The sequence below is a fragment of the Prunus dulcis genome, chromosome 2, assembly GCF_902201215.1.
Source record: "Prunus dulcis chromosome 2, ALMONDv2, whole genome shotgun sequence".
NCBI classification, from domain to species: domain Eukaryota; kingdom Viridiplantae; phylum Streptophyta; class Magnoliopsida; order Rosales; family Rosaceae; genus Prunus; species Prunus dulcis.
Genome location: NC_047651.1, coordinates 18,487,481 through 18,506,674, shown reverse-complemented (window position 1 = coordinate 18,506,674; position 19,194 = coordinate 18,487,481). Strand labels below are relative to the sequence as shown.

The following is a 19,194-nucleotide window of genomic DNA, read 5'->3' as shown; positions in this document are numbered from 1 at the left end:
AAGCAATTAATGATCTTCTGAGGGTGTATTTGCACATCCAACAATACTTAAATCAGTAAAACCAACAATCATGTAGAATAACTTATGCAATTCCAATTACCTATACCCTCTTGTTCTGGAGAGTCGAGTAAAATTTCTGAATCAGACGGCAGAAAGGGGGAACCAGGATAGTTTTCTAAGGCTCCTAAATCTGCAAATAAAATCATGTCAACGCATTAAAGAAACATTAGATATAAGCATTATTCAAAAGCAGCTTTATTGCTAAATTCATGCTTGGATCCAACGTCATTATATTTGCCCAGGCATGTAAGACCGAAATGCTATAAGCCTTTCAAACATCTTTAAATGTAAATATATGCTGCCATGGCAACAGCAGGTTTATGTTATTCAGAAGACCATTCACATAATGTATTCAAAAATTTGTTTCAATGATTCTAAATGTACGCTTCCTGCTATGCTTTTGGAGGAAGTTATGAAAGCCTGTCTAAGCTTTTGTAAGTTCGCATGAATGCTTCCTGCTATAACTTGGAGACGACTTAAGTGTGACTAGATGGATATTATGTGTGGCCTTCAACAATTTATTCGCTTTCTTTTCTCTGGGAACTTAGCTTGCTTTTATGTATTTGCAACTATTTCCTTTTTAAGATTGAGTATTTGCAACTAATTATAATTAAAATCTCAGACATAATTGTAGATCTGCAAATTGCTCGACACTACAAATTACCTCCCAAGTTTGACAAATCTGCTGTAAGATCTGATAGGCTGAAATTCCACTGAATCTGGTCCAGTGATCTGAGAGAATCCCGAGAATTTCCAGCCCCGCCATCAGGTGCAAGTTGCAACCCAACAGAACTTGCCACATCAGATGTAAATGTTGTATCAAGTGTTGATGTGTCTACTCCAATTCCTGATATGTCTGACGCGGAGAATGGGAAGTGACCACTGGATGCAACTGATGTAGGACTAACAGGAATCTCTGACATGGATGACATGGCACTGTTTGGTGGAATGACAGGAACCACATCAGCACCGCTGCAGTCCATCATCATACTTACAAAAAGGAGAAAAAACAGCTGCCATTAGCAACATTTCTATCAAACAAAACAGGATACAGGTGCACAGACAAGCCAATGTCATCCAATAAACATGTTCCCCAGGGAAAAGAACATGCTTGAACAATTGTATTTCTTATTAGAATGGGAAAGGGGGTATCAGAGGAACACAAGCTTCTTTATGGTTTTGGAAACAAATTAACTGTCATGTTAAATAGGTAATTAAAGAGAAAATGGGCAAAGGACAAATTCTCACTCATTCCCAGAATTCATCCGCATGGGATGAAAATTGCTAGGTGCAGGTACTCCATTAACTACATGACAGTTAGATATTCCACAGCCCATGGAATCAAGATGGGGTTGACCTGCTGCTGGCATTGGAGGTTGCTGAAGGACAGGGTATCCCATTGGTAAGTTGTTAACTGCACTGCAAACAAGTGGCAGTGAGCACTTTCTCTTTTTGGGTCAATTATTATGAAAATTATTATATAGAAATGTCAAATTACACATTACTGCAAACTCGCAGGCTTATATAGATCTGTACCCACAATAGAACTCACAGAAACAATAATGCTTTAATACTCACTATCTAGAATCACATTTTAACTTTTAAAGTCAAGCAAGAGTTTATCCAAAGTTCTAAAGAAGGAAGCACAGCTCTGTTAGCATTGAGAAACCAACTTATGATCCCTATTCCTTCCTTATGCATCCAACAAAGGAGTAATGGGGATAAAGTAGAGCTACTGCCAAAGAGCTTGGGGAAAAAATACCATAAAAGGATTAAGTCATGCTTTTCCACCATCATGTTACTGCAAGCGGAAAACTTACCAGGCATTGGATGAATCCCATTTTGTATAGGGGCCAAAGGAACCTTTGGAGACATGGGATTATACTTTGAGAGATGATAATGATGCTCCAGTAGATGATTGAACAGGAGGATTTGTTTTTTCAGTTTTAGCCTTATGTAATAAGCCCTGAAAAAGTCCGCATTTTCTTCTTCCAACTTCTGCCATACTGAATCAACAAAACAAACAAACAAACAAACCAAAAAAAACAAAAAACAAAAAACAAAAAAAAAAGAGCAAGTCAGCATTTTCTTCTGACTTACTTTTGAAAAGAAAATGATACGCATGTAGCTTCTCGAGATTACATATTTGTTCATCAATTTCTCTTTGTAAGAAGAGAAAAGGTCATGTATAGTAGTAGTAATATGTCTAGTTATAATCATAACATGTCCAGTTCCACTTCATGGAGTCATTGATCCCTATGCCAAAAGAAAGGCAGCGAGAGAAAATTATAAATGAAAGTTCTGGAACATTCTATCTACAATAGCTAATGGAAAACAAGTACGTCAGGATCATCTTTTAAGAAATCAATCAACTTGCAATATAAACATGTAAATGGCAGTAATCACAGTATAAATAGGTTTTAAGTTGCCTACCCAAAGTTGTAAATCCAGGATCTATCCTTGCGCGAGTCAAGAGGGTTTTAACTACCTCATCTCTATTCATATATAATTGTAAACACCGCTCTATTAGATTCTGGACCTAAAACGTTCATTTTGCAGAATATTCCATCACAAAGATGAGAAACAGATTAGTCAAGCTACTTCACAAACATTTTTTGGGGAAAAAAGTAAAGAGTAAAAGAGAATAAAATAGCAAATGTACAAAAAGGAAAGAAAAGACTGCAAAATTAGGTTGAATTTGATATCTTACAAGTTCGATATCTTGACGTGATACTTTCTTACTGTCATTGCCTGAAGTGGATACAGAAGCTGAATCCGTTGCAGGAGCCTCGGTAGTTTGGTTTTTGACTTCACCTTGTGAATCATGTATAACTTGACTTGATGATTGGATTTCTTGAGTGCTCTGCACATCCCCAAATAGGACTTTCATATTAGTAAAAAGTAGTATGTGCAAGATATGACACACTAACCACATGAAAAATTATGAAGTGACACCTGTGAGGTCTTCATTTCAGCTGAATGCAGGTTGACCACATGTCTTTACTCTTTAGAATGACTCTGGTATCTTCCAAGCTAAGATCGTGTTTAAGGAATCAATATTTATTCACTTTTAAATAGCAATGTAAACTAATGCAGTCTTTACCTGGAATGGAAGATCAATGACAAAAAAGTCATAAGCTTAACCACTTGCATAATTGAGTCAATAAAGTCATGAACACTTAAGAACACAAATCCATCAAAGCAAGATCTCTTCTATCAGTAAAATAATACTTAGTCAAAATTTAGAAGCATTTAGATTATAAGTTTCTACAGGAATATAACGATCATAGATATGTTTTGCATTGTGAAACACTCATCTAAACTTTTCCTCTACTAGGCTCAGTGCAAATCATTAACAAAATTTGGAAGTCATTATGGGGTGTTTGATCTACTATATTGGTCAGGAAAATTGGCCATTATAAGCCTGCAAATACACAAATAGTGCACGCAACAATCAGAGAGAGATTAAGCAGACACTTGAACAAAGTTATGTTGAAAGTTGAAAGCCTACACATGGTAAACACTTAATGTATCATGTTTCAACACATTGCATTAAAAACTCAATATTATACAATTCAATGAAGATCCCAACTGCTTTATTAATAATAGTTGCCTAGAAACACTCATTTATCAAACTGGCTATGATTTACCACAACAAAACAGCGAATTACCGTCCCAATGACAAGCATTGATGCTTAAGTAGCTTCCTCTTTTCAATGACACTAACAACACCAAACCTCAATAGATGTATTTCCAATCCGACAAATTTTATTCTGAAATCTTTGGAGTTTTCAATTCTGAGCAACAAAAACAGAATCCAAAGCTTGCTTGGAATTTTATTTTTTTGCTATACTCTTTAAAAGGCAAACCAAACCAGCTTTGTTACCACAAAATCCTAGTGTTTAATACTATATAAGAATGCCTTACACTCTCAATAACTGAGAAACTCTACAAAATTCACAAATGTACAAGTACATTAACAAAAAGGTGCACCCTTGTAAATCTCAGACAGATAAAGAATTTAAGAAACAAAAATAACTTCAATCAGATCTCAGCCAAGTCTATAAAATTTGCTACCTTACACATTACATACAAGCTTAGCCATTAAATAAACTAATAAATATCTTTAGAGAGAAGTAAATTTAAAATTAGAGAGAGACATACAGTCTGCAAACAGAGAGAGAGAGAGAGAGAGAGAGAGAGAATACACACAATAAGTTAAAATAATCAATAGAAGAAGAGGTGAAGATCTAACATATAATATATTACCTCACAAACCCAGTTTCCAAATCTCCAAGAATACAGGCAAAGACACTTTATTTCGACGAATTAAGAAAACCCAGCTGCTCTTTCAAGCTGAAGAGTCAGCAAAAATCCAGCAGAGACCAGTCTCTAGCAGAAAGAAAAAAGCTTCATCAACTACAAAGAAACACACTTGGAAGCTCAAATTTAAAGCTAGCTACTATTAGTTCAAGCACTGCTTAAGAACATCTTCCCCCATCAACGCTTAAAGGAAAAAAAAAAAAAAACATTGGTGGAGGCCCTGGAATGATATTTACACCAAAAGACTGAGGCAGAAGAAAGAGTTGAAAGGTTGCTAACTTGCTAGCTATGGCATTATTGTAAAGCTGAAGCGACTTAGAGATGGAGAGAGAGTGAGAGACTTGAAAAGACAAAGAGAAACATAGAAAAAGAAGAAAATCACACACCGAATTGAGATGATATTTGGGTTTGGCTTTTATACAGTTGGGCTTTCTATTTTGATATGTATTTTTTTTTTTTTCCAGGAAATTGAATTACGCGAGAAACTTACTCGAAAGGAAACGTTTTCTAAAAAAATATAAAAAGTAAAATAATATTAATAACGGTTGATATAGGCTTGGGACACGGGGTTTTTCGAGTGTACGGATTTTATTTTAATTATTGTTGGTGTAAGGAAATTATAATGAATGGGTCACTGTTCAAGGCTCACGAGGCCTCTGTGCCGCAGGCACTTGTCATGGCTCACGAAAGCAGCCTCCTTTTGTTTTCCCGATTTGTTTTATTACTTAAAGGGAATAATAAAACCTTTTTTAAAAAAGGTTAAAGTTCTATTTGTTCCCTTTTAGTGATTTACTGTGCTAATTTTTATGGGACGATTGTGCACTTTTGTATACCCTCTGTAGATCTTTTTTGTAAACTCCTGAATTCCCCCAAACTATTATCTAATTTTCGATTTCCCTTTAACTTGGTTTTTACAAACTAAAGGGACGTTTGGTATCCTCTTCAAATAGGGAACTCAAAAACTTTGATTTTTCTTTAAAACATCGAGTTCTTAAATCTATTTTAAGATTCAAAAACTTGTTTGGTATGCAACTTGAGAACTGTTTTCAAATCTTAAAAATTTGAAAACTTGTGGGTTGTTAAAAAAAACTGAATTTTTTTGTTTTTAATAGTTGGGATGTTTTTTTAGTTGTTCTTGAGTTTGAGTTTTTAAAAATATGGCTATCAAACATGTTTTCTTTATTTTGGACTCAAATTCTGTTTTTGAGTTTAAAAAGTTGGATCCAAGTTGAATACCAAATAGACTCTAACTTTTTTTTGCTAATATCCCCATACCCTCAAATTTCCAAATATTTCATCCATTTCTTCGTTAATATTAAAGATAAAATTGTCCATTCCATAGCCTTCTCCCTCTTTCCTTCCTCCTCCCCCAAATTCAACGCAACCATCACCTACGTTTTTCTGTTCGTTACGGTTTTGTAACTTTTTTCTTCTTGTTGTTTTTTTTTTTTTGGTATGAACCTTCAATCCAGCCCTCTCTCTCTCTCTCTCTCTCTCTCTCTCTCTCTCTCTCTCCCCCCCTGCGGTAAAGGACAACTATGCCCTCAATATTGACAAAAAAATGGATGAAATGTTTGGAAATTTGACGATAAGGGGGACATTGGCGAAAAAAAATTAGTTCGTATTCTTAATTGAATAAAAAGAGTTGAGGGGAAATCAAAAAAATTAAGTGATAGTTTGAGGGGCAATTTGGCAATTTACTCTTTTTTTTTAACAGTTCTATAACTACCATTTTATATTTTCAGTTTTCATAGTACTTCTAAAAGGGGGTGAAAGTATTTTATTGACAACTAAAACGCTTATGACTACACTTAGTACAACAATTTAAAAATGCTTATGAATCATAAAAATATTTTTCTAGAGAAGCACTAATCACTTCCAGGTACTTTTGAAAAATTAATCACTTCCAGGTACTTTTGAAAAATTAAGCACTTGAATTTTTAATAAAAAGTTCGACATTATTGTAATGAAAATATTTATAACAATAAGTGATTCATTTAACAACTGTTCCAAACGGGCCCTAAATCACACATAAGTCAAAAAGTTGAATTGTTTTTAAATGCAACAGGCATTATTCAAAGAGTAATGCTACACTTACCACATTTTTATCCTACATTTCTATACCACATGATGTGGCATGTCTATATTATATGCCACATAAATTAAATCAATGAAGTGTATTTTAATTAAGACAATTAGAAAAATAAATACTGAAATAAATCATAAAAGAAAAGAAATAATTAAATAATTTTAATTGATGTGGTTGTTCACCTCAACTGCCACATAAAATGATAAAGAAATGTAGTATGTAAATGTGATAAGAGTAGCATTATTCTTATTCAAAACACAACAAATTGTTGAAAAAATTTAAGCATCAATAATGGAAAAGAGAACAAAATTTATGGGTTTTGCGGTGTGTATTTATAGACCAGTCTTAATAAGATCATATAAGAAAATGACAACACTGCTGTAATAATGCATGCTATTCAAGTTGTTCATTGTTGTTTTTGTTTCACTCATTTTCTGGCCTCCACGCTAAACACAGCATGGTGCATAATTATTTACCCATTATTTTTGTATATATGCATAGGATAGGAGGGAGGGGCCAATATCAGTGTGGTCCAAAACCATGGAAAAATCTCCTACCCCATCAAGCTGATTCTTCATTGTCATTTGTAAAAAGAGACATTCAAGATATTATTCTTCAAAAGGCCAAGGACCACTTTCCTACAATCATAGTGTCATAGTAAAATAATTTATGGGTAATTATGCATTCCTTATTTGTGAGCGGTAGAGGAGTGCCAAAATCATCCCGTAATACCACATTATTGGTCTGTAAGATTTTAGATTTCGTATCGAATAATCTCGCTAACACCTAATTAAAAAACAAGTAAAACATTGAAATGTTTTTTTTTTTTTAAATAAGTCAAATTCATGAGCCATATAGATCTCGTTTGTTTTTCTTAAAAGATATTTATTTTTACAATTGAATAAGTGATCTACAATTGAACACGTTTGTGAGTACTTGGGGGGTTGTCAAACGTGAAAGTTGAGTAAAGGAGATATATGCGTTTGGAAAAACCACGTGACTTGGGATGATGGTTTGGGTACTTTTCTCGACTAAATTTCTGATCTTTGTCTTCCCTCAAGTTAAGACGAGTCTCATCTCTCAGATCAAACCAAGAAAGCAACAATAATTTGTCATACCCTCAACTTAGAGGAAAGAAAAGGCCAACATTTCTATATGGCCGACCAACTAATATGAACTCCATTTACCTACCAAATCTAAGCCACAAAAATCTACCAACAGCAATAATGTCTATTCTCCCATCTTTGTATGTATTTAGAACCATTATTATAATTTATTTATTTTTTTCTATATAGTGCGAATTCATATTGTATGCATATATTTTATAACGGGATAAATTTTTCATATTAGGGTTTAGATTTATATATCTGGTCAATAGTCTGAGAGCCTTTTTGCATATCCATAAGCTGAAAACGAAGAATGGTCTCATTGGCCTGAGAAGATTGAGAAAAATGGCATTGGAGACAATCCCAAATATCACGCGTAGTGTCGTAGCCAATTGTGGGATGAAGAATAGGCTTAGAGAGAGTACTTATGAGATAGCTAATTAGGAGTTGATCCTGTTGATACCAAAGAGCATGAACGAGGTTAGGTTAAATAAGAGTGGCGGTGGTGGTGGTATTTGTATCGGTGATGGGAAGAGTTATAGTAGTAGAGGGTTGGGGATGAGTACCATCAACAAATTTCCATAAATCATGGCCAATGAGAAAGGATTTGATTTGGCAAAGCCAAGGAAGATAATTAGAATCGATAAGTTTGATGAAATGTGAGGAGTTTGGGAGGAAGGGCATGGTGTGGAAGAGGAAGAGGAAGAATCGGTGGACACCATAGGGGCTGTCGGTGAGGAGAAAATGAGAGGTAGGATCGAGATGAGATAATCCGAGGATTTAGGCTAATATCATGTAGAAAACGTGTTTAGTTTAGGCATTTGAGTCAAACAATATGGGTAGAATATTTTTCAAGTTGTATTTCATTCTTCAAAAGAAGGTTTTTATCACACAATATCTGTACAAAAAGGAAAGAAATATAATCTTAATAAACTAGGAAATAAATATTCTAATTAAGCTAGGATCTCGCTAACACTCCCCCTCAAGTTGAAGCAAAGATGTCACGCATGCCCAACTTGTCAAACGAGTTGAGAAAGACCGTAGTATACAAAGCTTTCGTAAGAAGATCTGCCAGTTGATACTCGGATAATATAAACGGAAAAGAAATAATTTCAGCATCTAACTTCTATTTAACAAAATGTCGATCAACCTCCATGTGCTTTGTACGATCATGTTGCACAGGGTTATGCACAATTGCAATTGCAGCTTTATTATCACATTACAAATCCATGGGTTTTTGGGGGTCCAAACACAAGATCTTTCAACAATCTTCTCAACCATAGTAACTCGCACACACCTTGAGCCATCCCACGGTACTCGACCTCGGCACTAGACCTAGACACCACTTTTTACTTTTTACTCCTTCAAGCAACAAGATTACCACCAACAAATGTGAAATACCCAGACGTAAAACGTCTATCAGTGACTGAACCAGCCCAATCAGCACCCGTATACCCTTTCACATCTATATGACCATACTTGCAAAACATTAACCCATTTCCAGGAGTTACTTTCAGATACCTCAAGATGCGCATCACAGCACCCATATGATCTTCACTAGGAGAATGCATAAACTAACTCACTACACTCACTGGATACAACCCCAACTTATAATTCTGTTCACTAGGGGTATCAATTGGTTTACAATCTAACATTCTAGTCTCTGCAAGTAAATCCAAAATATATTTTCTTTGAGACAGAAAGATACCATGTTTAGATTTGGCAACTTCAATCCCAAGAAAGTACTTCAAATCACCTAATGACTTCATCTCACACTCGAAAGCCAGATACTTCTGAAGATTTTTTATTTCTGCCTGATCATCTCCAGTCACAATCATATCATCAACATAAATAATTAAAGCTATCAATTTGCCTTTATGATGCTTTAGAAACAAAGTATGGTCTGAGTTACTCTGTACATACCCAAATTTTTTCATCGATGCTGGAAATCTCCCAAACCACGCTCTTGGAGACTGCTTCAATCCATATAAAGACTTCCACAACTTACACACAACACCTTCCTTAGAGGTTACTGGAATACCAGGAGGAAGATCCATGTAAATCTCCCCTTGAGGTCACCATGTAGAAATGTATTTTTGACATCAAATTGTAATAAGGGCCAGTCGCAGTTAGCAGCCAGGGACAATAGTACACGCACAATATTGACCTTTGCCACTTGAGCAAAGGTCTCCAAATAATCCACTCCATAGGTCTGAGTATAACCCTTTGCTACCAATCTAGCCTTGTAACGATCAATGGAACCATCAGCTTTATACTTCAAAGTAAACACTCATCTGCATCCAATAACTTTCTTCCCTCGTGGCAAAGGAACTAAATCTCATGTTTTATTCTTGTTCAAGGCATCCATTTCAACATTCATGGCATCCATCCATTTGGGGTTAGATAAAGCATCATGCAGCTTAGTTGGCACACATACACTAGATAATTGACATAATATGATGCATATGACTTAGACAAACGATGAGTTGACACATAATGGCTAATGAGATATCTAGACTTGACATGTATATCAGGAAAATATTGTACTTTAGGTTTCCCAAGAGTAGTTCGTGGGGGTAACTGATAAATAGACACAAATAAATCATTAGAAATTACATCACTTGATTTACTATTACGAGTAGATTGGGGCACTGGCAGGGCAGAGGGGGGTATTGCATCGAACGCATCCATACAAGAATCATTATCATTAGATATAGGTGATTGATCACTTGCTTCAGTGTGACTAGTCGTTTTGACATTGAGAGCATTTGCTTCATCTCCAGATATAGGCGACTGATCGAGTTCCAAATGGCGATCAGTCATTTCTTCACAGGGACCACAAGTTTCATCTTCAGATATGGGTGATCGGTCACTTGCTTCAGTGCGACAGGTCGTTTCCTTCCCTAGAGCAGTATCTTCAAACAGATCATTCTCTAATCCAAGACTCTCCAATTCACTCCCCCTCTCCTCCTGAATTGGAGATGAGGGAGAAACATAATAAGGCACTTCTTCATGGAAAGTCACGTCCAAAGTAACATGCACCTTCTAGGTAGGTGGATGATAGCACTTATAACCTTTCTGAGTAGACGAGTAACCAATAAAGACACATCATATAACACAAGGATTAAGTTTACTCCGTTGATGAGAGTAAACATGAACATAGGCAACACATCCAAAAACTTTAGGGGGCAACTTGGAGATTGAGACAGGGGAATGATCACCAAACACATCATGTGGAGTCCTGAAATCAAGAACCCGGCTAGGAGTACGATTAATCAAATATGCAGCAGAAAAAACAGCATGCCCCCAAAGATAATGGAGAAAAAACATGTCCAACATAAGGGAGCGAGCAACTTCAAATAACTGTCAATTCTTGCTTTCAGACACACCATTCTGCTGAGGAGTAAATGAGGTTGTCGTTTGGTGAATAATACCTTGAGCATGAAAGAAAGATGCTAAAGTGTTATTCACACATTCGCCTCCATTATCAGTCAGGAATACTTTGACCCGAGCATGAAACTGAGTAGACACCATAGTACAGAACTCTGGAAGGATGAAAGCAACATCATGTTTATTTTTCAGTACGAAAACCCAAGTGAGTCGGGTACAATCATCAATAAATGTGACGAACCAACGAAATCCATTCGAAGTAACGCGAGCCAGACCCCACACATCAGAATGCACTAAATCAAAAGGCTTTGCAGCTTTACTGTCACTTAAAGGAAATATAGTGCGATGACTCTTGACCAAAATACATGTCTCACACTTAAAACTGGACTCATCACAAGAGCGGAATAAAAATGGAAACAGACGCTTAAGGTAGCTAAATGACGGGTGTCCCAAGCGACGATTCCATAACCAAATTTGATTTTTGTCTTTGACACTGCAACTTTGAATAGTATTAATGACACGATCACGAACTGGTGCAGAAGGCAATGTTAAATAATATAACCCCTATCCGTTTACCATGCCCAATCGTCTCATGAGTCTTGAGATCTTGAAAAGAGCAATGCGTATAATAGAAAGTAGCAGAAGCATTAAGTGTATCAAGTAATCGACCAACAGATAACAAGTTACAATGGATATTGGAAAATAGTAATGCACGAAACAAGGACAGAGTAGGAGTAAGAGAGATTGTGCCCTCACCGGTAATTGGAGAGGGCAAGCCATTAGCACTAGTTATGTATGGGTCACGAGTGTTACTAGACAACTCATCAGAAAATTTAGCATCATAAGTCATATGATCAGACGCACCAGTGTCAATTATCCAAATATTGGAGTCAGTACCTGGAATAGAATCAGAAACACACAAATTTGTATAAGCAGCAGTAACAGCAGCAACAATGGAGTTATCACCCATGATTGCAGCATAAATTCAACATATCACGACAGAATATACAACGGAACACAGCAGAGGCACAAATACGGCAGATGCGACACAACATAGTACATAACGGAACACAGCAAAGACACAAATACGGCAGATGCACAAACACAGTAGAGGCACGAACACTACAACACGACACACAAACCCAGGAGGGCACACACGGCACAGGTAGAGAAAAAAAATATGGGGATAGAACACGGGTGAGCACAACACACAGGTCACCATAAAAGTTAGCTCTGATACCAAGTCAAACAATATGAGTGTAATATTTTTCAGGTTGTATTTCATTCTCCAAAAGAATGTATTTATAGTACAATGATGTAACCCTAGTAGAGTCAAACTAGGAAACAAAATAAAAACCTAATTACACAATATTTGTACAAAAAAATATATATATAATTCTAATAAACTAGAAAATAAATATCCTAATTAAATTAGGATCTCACTAACAATTTGCTCTCGTCAAAATTCTATACTAGAGGTAAATATTTGATTCTCATCCGAACAAGTCTTTAATTTTGAATTTGATTTAAGCATTCTTTTCAACCGTGAACACAACAACACAAACTTAGAAAATGATGGTGCGAAGGAAAGCAGAAATACCTTTGTCTTTTGCCTTGCTCCTTTTTCAAATGCTAAAAAGTCGGTTTTTATGAGCAGCAACGTGGCAGCATCGTATTGGAAATTACTGGTTCAGGTTGAAAAGCATTATAGAAAAAAGCAGATTATATAAAAAGTCGTATTGTATGCATCAAGACGTCCAATCTAATTTCTTAGTATGCAACAAACAACTCAGACACCTCTTGAATCCAAAAAAAAAAACCTCTTTGATAAAAGGTTTTGTTGTGTTGTTTGTTTGTAGCAACGTTAGGGGCCCGAAGGTTGTTCAGACCTATTAGGGAATTATTGGAGGGAGGCAAGGACCACTTTCATCCATATCATCTTTATCTTCTACCTTCTTTCTACTTCATGCTTATGTGACTTTTGTCCATGCTCTTGGTAATTTTGGTTTTTGCTTTTAACAACTCAAGAGTTGTGTCGGGCCACTTCCGAGTCTTTCTAGAACTTGGTTATAAGCCTGACATTAATCAACGGTTATTAGTCATTCATTATTGATTCTAATAAACATTGCTTGCAGGGTTTTGCCGATACACATTGTTTTCCTCTTTACCATCTCATATGATTTGAAAAAAAAAAAATACACGTTTAATTTTTATTTTATTTTATACTTTTTTTGTGTGTTATAATTTTATATTAGAGACATGCATATCTAATAGATTCGTGTCTAGAGACAGAAAATCGGGGATGGATATGAGGGTGGTAAATTCGACCTCACCCTGCCTAGTGCGTAGTGAATTGTTTCCTCCAATTATTATTATTTTTTTTGTGGGTAAATAATTAAATTTATAGTACATGTGAGTTAGGCCAGTTCGTAAATGTAGTGTGCCCGCATCCTTGCACTCAAGTTTGATTCCCGTCCCCTACTTATTTGCATTGTCAATTTTTTTAATTTTTTTTTTCTAATTTATGGTTGGCCAAATTTGGCGATGTGAAATGCTTGGTGTCTCATTGGCAGCAAACAAATGTTGATTTGGGCCAAGACTAGTTTTGACAAAAATCCGAGTCTATGACGGGCCAGCCTTTGAAAAAGCAAAAAGGACCGGACGTCTCTGGTGTGGGTTTATACACACTAGCACTCTACTAAAACGGTGTCGTTTATGCTTGGAGCCTAAACCCAACCCTATCCTATCCTAAACTATAAAAATGATCACTTGCATTTCGTAAAACCCTAAACCCTAAATCCCCATTTCGGGGACTTCTCACACCATTCCACCACAAGAACCTCCATGAAAACGACGTCATTTTCGACTACGTTCATGCCCGTTAGACTCTTACCCCAACTCCGACTCCTCAGCACTTCTCTTCCGGCGACCCATTTCCCACCCATGAAGTTCGCGCCTACCCTTTCGTCCTCTCGGGCCGTGCCCATTTTGTCTCGGGTCTTCCCATTGAGGCTGAGGTACATGGGCTTAGGTTTTCGTCGTTCGTTGCAGACTGAGCGGGCATTCTCGACTCGTGCCTTCCGAGGCCCCAGAACCGGGTCGGGCTCCGAGTTGCCACGTGGGTATGAGAGAAGGGCTGGTGGAGCTTCGAAGAGCCTGATAGAGGACGAGGCTGAGCTCAGTGACTGGGTCAGCGAGTTGAGGAGTGACTCGCCCCGTGGCCGCGAGGACGAATTGGAGGGTCGTAGAGGTAGGGTTAGAGAGAGGGGTACTGACAGAGAGCCTTATCCGATTAAAAAGAGCAGGAGAGAGAGTGACTCGGGCGATTTTGGTGAGTCTAGAAGGCGAGATTTTCGGTCCCCAAATCAGTCATTTACGAGAAATGGAGGTATAAGCAAGCGGTTCGATAATAAATCTGAGGGCGATAAGAAAGATAGACCATTTCCACCCAGAAACAATCGCGGGAACTCAAATTCAAGTGGCGAGTTTGGTGATTCGAGCAGGCGAAGATTTCCTAACCCAAATGAATCTTTTTCGAGAAATTCAGGGATAAGTAAGCGGTTTGATAACAAATTTCAGAGTGATGATGATAAGGAAGACGGGTTGTTTCCGCGCAGAAATAATCGCGGGAATTCAAATTTGAAAGCGGATTCATTTACTAGGAATGGAGGTGTCGAGGGTCTAAGAAGAGGTGGAAGAGAGACTGGTAAAACATTGCGTGTGATGGATGATACTGAAGAGGAGGAGGAAAAACCGACCGGTTTTAGGATTGAGGATTTGCTTAGTGAGGAAGAGAGTGATACTGCTATTTCTGATGATGATGGCTATGGAGTATTAAGAGAAAAAAGTGCAACTTCTTTGTTTGGTTCGGATAATGAAGTGACAGTAAAGGTTTTGCCGAAAAGTTCACCTGGAAGCTCTGACTCTTATTTGAGTGAATCTCGGTATGTATGAATCACCATTTCTATAATGAATTTGGGGACACGTTTCTTGTTTAACTTGTTTTGAATGTTTTCAGGTTTGATCAATGTTCTGTCTCTCCGCTGTCCTTGAAAGGAATCAAGGATGCAGGATATGAAAAAATGACTGTAGTACAGGAGGCTACTCTTCCAGTAATACTCAAAGGTTTGTTTTTGTTTGTTTCTTTACAAAATGTTGCACAAACTTTACAATAACTACTATAAAATCCCAGTACCCATCTGGTTTTTTTAACAATGGGTCTTTGAGATGACTACTGTAAGACCCCAGTAACCATCAATTCCATTGTTTAATCCGCAATAACCATAAGGTCAAGTTACTTGTGTCCTCATAAGTTTGTTTGTTATTTCTTTGGTTTTTTTTTTTTTAACCCCTTTAGAGTTTATTGTTCTGCCATGTGTGTCCATTCTATTAAAGTGCTTATTCTAATTAATTATGTTTTCTAGGTAAGGATGTTCTGGCCAAGGCTAAAACAGGGACTGGAAAAACTGTGGCGTTCTTGGTATGACATCTCATTTGTGTCTGTCTGTGTGAATGAATGGTCCATACTACTTTTTATTTATTTAAGGCACTGCATTTGTACTGTTAATATATATAGCGGCAGGGGATTTTTCATCCTATTTGATGTTGAAATTCTTTGTTGCAGCTTCCATCAATTGAAGTTGTTGTAAAATCACCCCCTATTACCCGTGATCAAAAGCGACCCCCAATTCTGGTGCTTGTAATATGCCCAACTCGAGAGCTGGCAAGTCAAGCTTCTGCAGAAGCCAATAAGTTATTGAAGTATCATCCTTCTATTGGCGTTCAAGTTGTGATTGGAGGTACAAGACTTGCTTTAGAACAGAAACGCATACAAGCAAACCCTTGCCAGGTAAGATTTTTATCATTGCTGGAGGACTTTGTCATTTACGGTAACGTCCTGTTTTATTCACTTCACTGTCGATCATCAACTGAGCTTATACATTGACAAAGCGCTGCAATATCATGGGATAGTTAAGTGGCTTTTACTAAGTTGAATTAAGGTTGAATTGAGAGGGAGAGGTCGGATGAAGGTAGTAGGTTCCATTTACTGGATTCATTCCTATTATTATTTTCACTTAATGAATTCCCAGTAAATTTGATACTGGCTTTTTGCTACAAGTATGCTTTAATAATGGTGCCAACTAAGGACAAAGATGAAAATTCACGTCAACATATATATGTTTATAGACGTTTATTTGTGATTTGACACATTAAAAACTTGCAGATTCTTGTAGCTACACCTGGAAGGCTCAAAGATCACATTGAGAATACCGCAGGTTTCGCAACTAGGCTGATGGGTGTCAAAGTCCTTGTACTTGACGAAGCTGATCATTTGCTGGATATGGGATTCCGTAAAGACATTGAAAGGATTATTTCAGCTGTCCCCAAACAACGGCAGACACTTCTGTTTTCTGCCACAGTTCCAGAAGAGGTTTCTTTCACTACTTTTTTCTGTGGTAATGTGATTTTTTGGGATAAAAAATAAAAGAAACTTACATATACATATGTTACATGTGAACATCAATCTTTCCTGATTGTAGGTCCGTCAAATATGTCACATTGCTTTAAAAAGAGATCATGAGTATATCAATACAGTTCAAGAAGGCAGTGAAGAGACGCATGCACAGGTAGGTTCTTTTATATTATGTGTGTGTGTATTTGTATATGTCTATATATATATATATATATATATATTTCTATTCTAAAAAGAAATGGATGATTTCAGGTCAGACAGACGCATTTAGTCGCTCCATTGGACAAGCATTTTTCCCAAGTATATGCTCTTCTTAAAGAGCATATTGCAGATGATGTTGAATATAAGGTATGCATTGTATTACCACAAAAGCCCATGCTGCTGACTTCATGCATCTAAACTTTTCGTTGAACAGTTGATAGTGTTTGTCATTAGGGGACTACTTTATTGAATCGGTAATATCACGGACTTTTTTGGGAGAGGCATTTATGTTACCACCGTTACTACAATCTTGAATAAAACATGTGGTCTTTATCACAATTATTGCAATCTTATCTAAACCATGCCATTTTTTATTTTGCATAGGTTCTTGTATTCTGCACTACTGCTATGGTCACACGATTGGTTGCAGACCTTCTTGGTGAGCTGAACTTGAACGTCAGGGAGATCCATTCTAGGAAGCCACAGAGTTATAGAACCCGAGTTTCTGATGAATTTCGGAAATCAAAGGGTCTTATTCTTGTAACTTCTGATGTATCTGCACGTGGGGTCGATTATCCAGATGTTACCCTAGTCATACAGGTAATATACAATGTCAATTATTAGCTTATGCAGACTTTACTTGACTTCATGGCCATTTGTCATTGTTTTTAGCTTGCAATATTTAGGACTTCGCATTTTAGTTGTTGCTTGTTAGATGCATTCTTGTAACACATTGACAAGGTAAAAATATATATCTTGTTGCTTTATTCCTCCTTATGAATCTTTTACAGAGTTCCTAGGCATTTCAGAATTTGGCATTTAATTTGTAATGCAAAACTGGTTACTTTATTTGAACAAGACTTGAGTTTCTTTACCTTTGTTTAAGCCCCAAGGTTAGTTTCGATAAATATTTTTTGGAACTTCAGCTGTCGCGGATTTAAACCCCAGCTTCCCCCTCCCCCCTTCTGTTGCATTCACAGGTGGGCGTGCCAGCTGATAGACAACAGTATATACACCGACTTGGTAGAACCGGTCGTAAAGGCAAAGAAGGGCAAGGGATATTGTTACTGGCTCCTTGGGAGGAATTCTTCTTGTCCGCTATTAAGGATTTGCCAATAACCAAGGGTTCCGTACCTTCAGTTGATCCAGACACTACGAAGAAGGTGGGTTTCTCCATCTCTCTCAGTTCTCTCTTCCCATTTTCCTCGAAGCTTACAGTTTTATCCAAAATTAAATGTTGGCATTGTATCTAACAGGTGGAACGAGCGCTATCCAAAGTGGAGATGAAGAACAAGGAGGCAGCATATCAAGCGTGGCTTGGGTATTACAATTCGAATAAGAAAGTGGGGCGCGATAAGCATAGGCTTGTGGAGCTTGCTAACGAGTTTAGCCGAAGCATGGGGCTGGATAATCCTCCAGCCATTCCCAAGCTTGTTCTTGGCAAGATGGGGCTTAAGAATGTCCCTGGATTGCGTTCCAAGTAGTTAGCAGCTCCGGCTGTTGATTTCATTGCCCCAATTAGTATTTGTTGACAACTGGAAAACTATATCAAATAGAAGAGATTTCTTATATTTTACGTTTTCCATTAATTTTGTATTTGAAGTTTAACCTCTGCTTCTGCCATGCACGGCTAACAACACGAAATTAAACATATTAGTTGAAAAATCTGGCTAGTTATAAGAAAATTTATTTTGTCAACTAATAAGAAGTAATAAAAGAACGAATGCATTGCCAAGGCTCTAATCTGCGAACCTAATGTGCCCTTAGTCCTCATTTGCAAGCTTGGCTCCTTTGTTTTTATTTATTTTTATAATAATATTTCCCAATTGGTTTCAATAAAGTTATCTTTCTTTGATAAAACATAAATAAATATCCCGATTGCTTTGGGTTTTCAATATTAATGTTGGTTTTTCTATATTGATTTAATATCCCGGTTGCTTTGGGTTTTCTATATTAATTTAATAGGATAATATTAATGTTGATTCTCCTATTTAAAATTGATTTTCATGTAGAGCCCAGTATACAAGGGGCGATCAACCTACAACTTCATATGCAATTTTTTGTCAATCACTCAACTCTCTCTCTCTCTCAAATTCTTAGATTTTATTATGCAGATCCGCCACTGCTTCCGTGGGAAGGAGAAAACGAGTCCGCAGGGCAAACCCAAACACAAAGAAGAAGATCAATATCAAAACGCCATGGTCACCAACCAAAATCACAGGCCTTACTTGCCTGACGACATGATCTACCAAATTCTCCGACGTCTCCCCACCAAAGCTGCAGTCCGGACGAGCACTCTTTCCAAGCAATGGGAAGGTGTCTGGTCTCTCCTTCCCTCGCTAGATTTCGACGAGGGCGGTAACCCTGACAATTGTTTTCGCCACAACGACGTCGTTGACACCGAAAACTTACTTCGACATAAAAGGTTCGTCAACAACATCTTGGCAAAGTGTTTGGAATATCGTCAAGAACACAAGAAGCAGAAAGATGTCTTGGATAAACTGAAAATCCACATGGAATGGTACTCAGCTAAAGGCGACGTAACTCTTATA

General features: G+C 37.1%; 2 protein-coding genes across 5 annotated transcripts in view; one reads left to right on the top strand and one right to left on the bottom strand.

Moving 5' to 3' along the window:
• Window positions 1-4,794, bottom strand: part of LOC117620085 — an 18,497-nt gene extending 13,703 nt beyond the window's left edge. Inside the window, exons 1-9 of one of the 4 annotated variants that reach the window (XM_034350179.1) lie at window positions 4,663-4,794; window positions 4,330-4,452; window positions 3,016-3,163; window positions 2,771-2,923; window positions 2,494-2,599; window positions 1,881-2,066; window positions 1,309-1,474; window positions 725-1,050; window positions 101-190 (exon numbers count right to left, since the gene is read on the bottom strand). In XM_034350179.1, coding sequence (XP_034206070.1) covers window positions 101-190; window positions 725-1,050; window positions 1,309-1,474; window positions 1,881-2,066; window positions 2,494-2,599; window positions 2,771-2,923; window positions 3,016-3,030 — 1,042 coding nt within the window. In that variant the 5' untranslated portion in view covers window positions 3,031-3,163; window positions 4,330-4,452; window positions 4,663-4,794. Of the gene's footprint in view, window positions 1-100; window positions 191-724; window positions 1,051-1,308; window positions 1,475-1,880; window positions 2,067-2,493; window positions 2,600-2,770; window positions 2,924-3,015; window positions 3,164-4,329 lie in introns of all 4 variants that reach the window. The other 3 variants (XM_034350181.1, XM_034350180.1, XM_034350182.1) reach the window with 3 other exon arrangements.
• An 8,949-nt stretch (window positions 4,795-13,743) lies between these two features.
• Window positions 13,744-18,244, top strand: LOC117618495 (DEAD-box ATP-dependent RNA helicase 31-like). Its single transcript, XM_034348056.1, has 10 exons — window positions 13,744-14,912; window positions 14,987-15,093; window positions 15,393-15,448; window positions 15,593-15,817; window positions 16,193-16,399; window positions 16,509-16,595; window positions 16,694-16,789; window positions 17,027-17,242; window positions 17,623-17,805; window positions 17,899-18,244. The coding sequence occupies exons 1-10, from the start codon at window positions 13,813-13,815 to the stop codon at window positions 18,124-18,126; spliced, it is 2,505 nt and encodes an 834-aa protein (XP_034203947.1). The 5' UTR covers window positions 13,744-13,812; the 3' UTR covers window positions 18,127-18,244.
• Window positions 18,245-19,194: the final 950 nt, after the last annotated feature.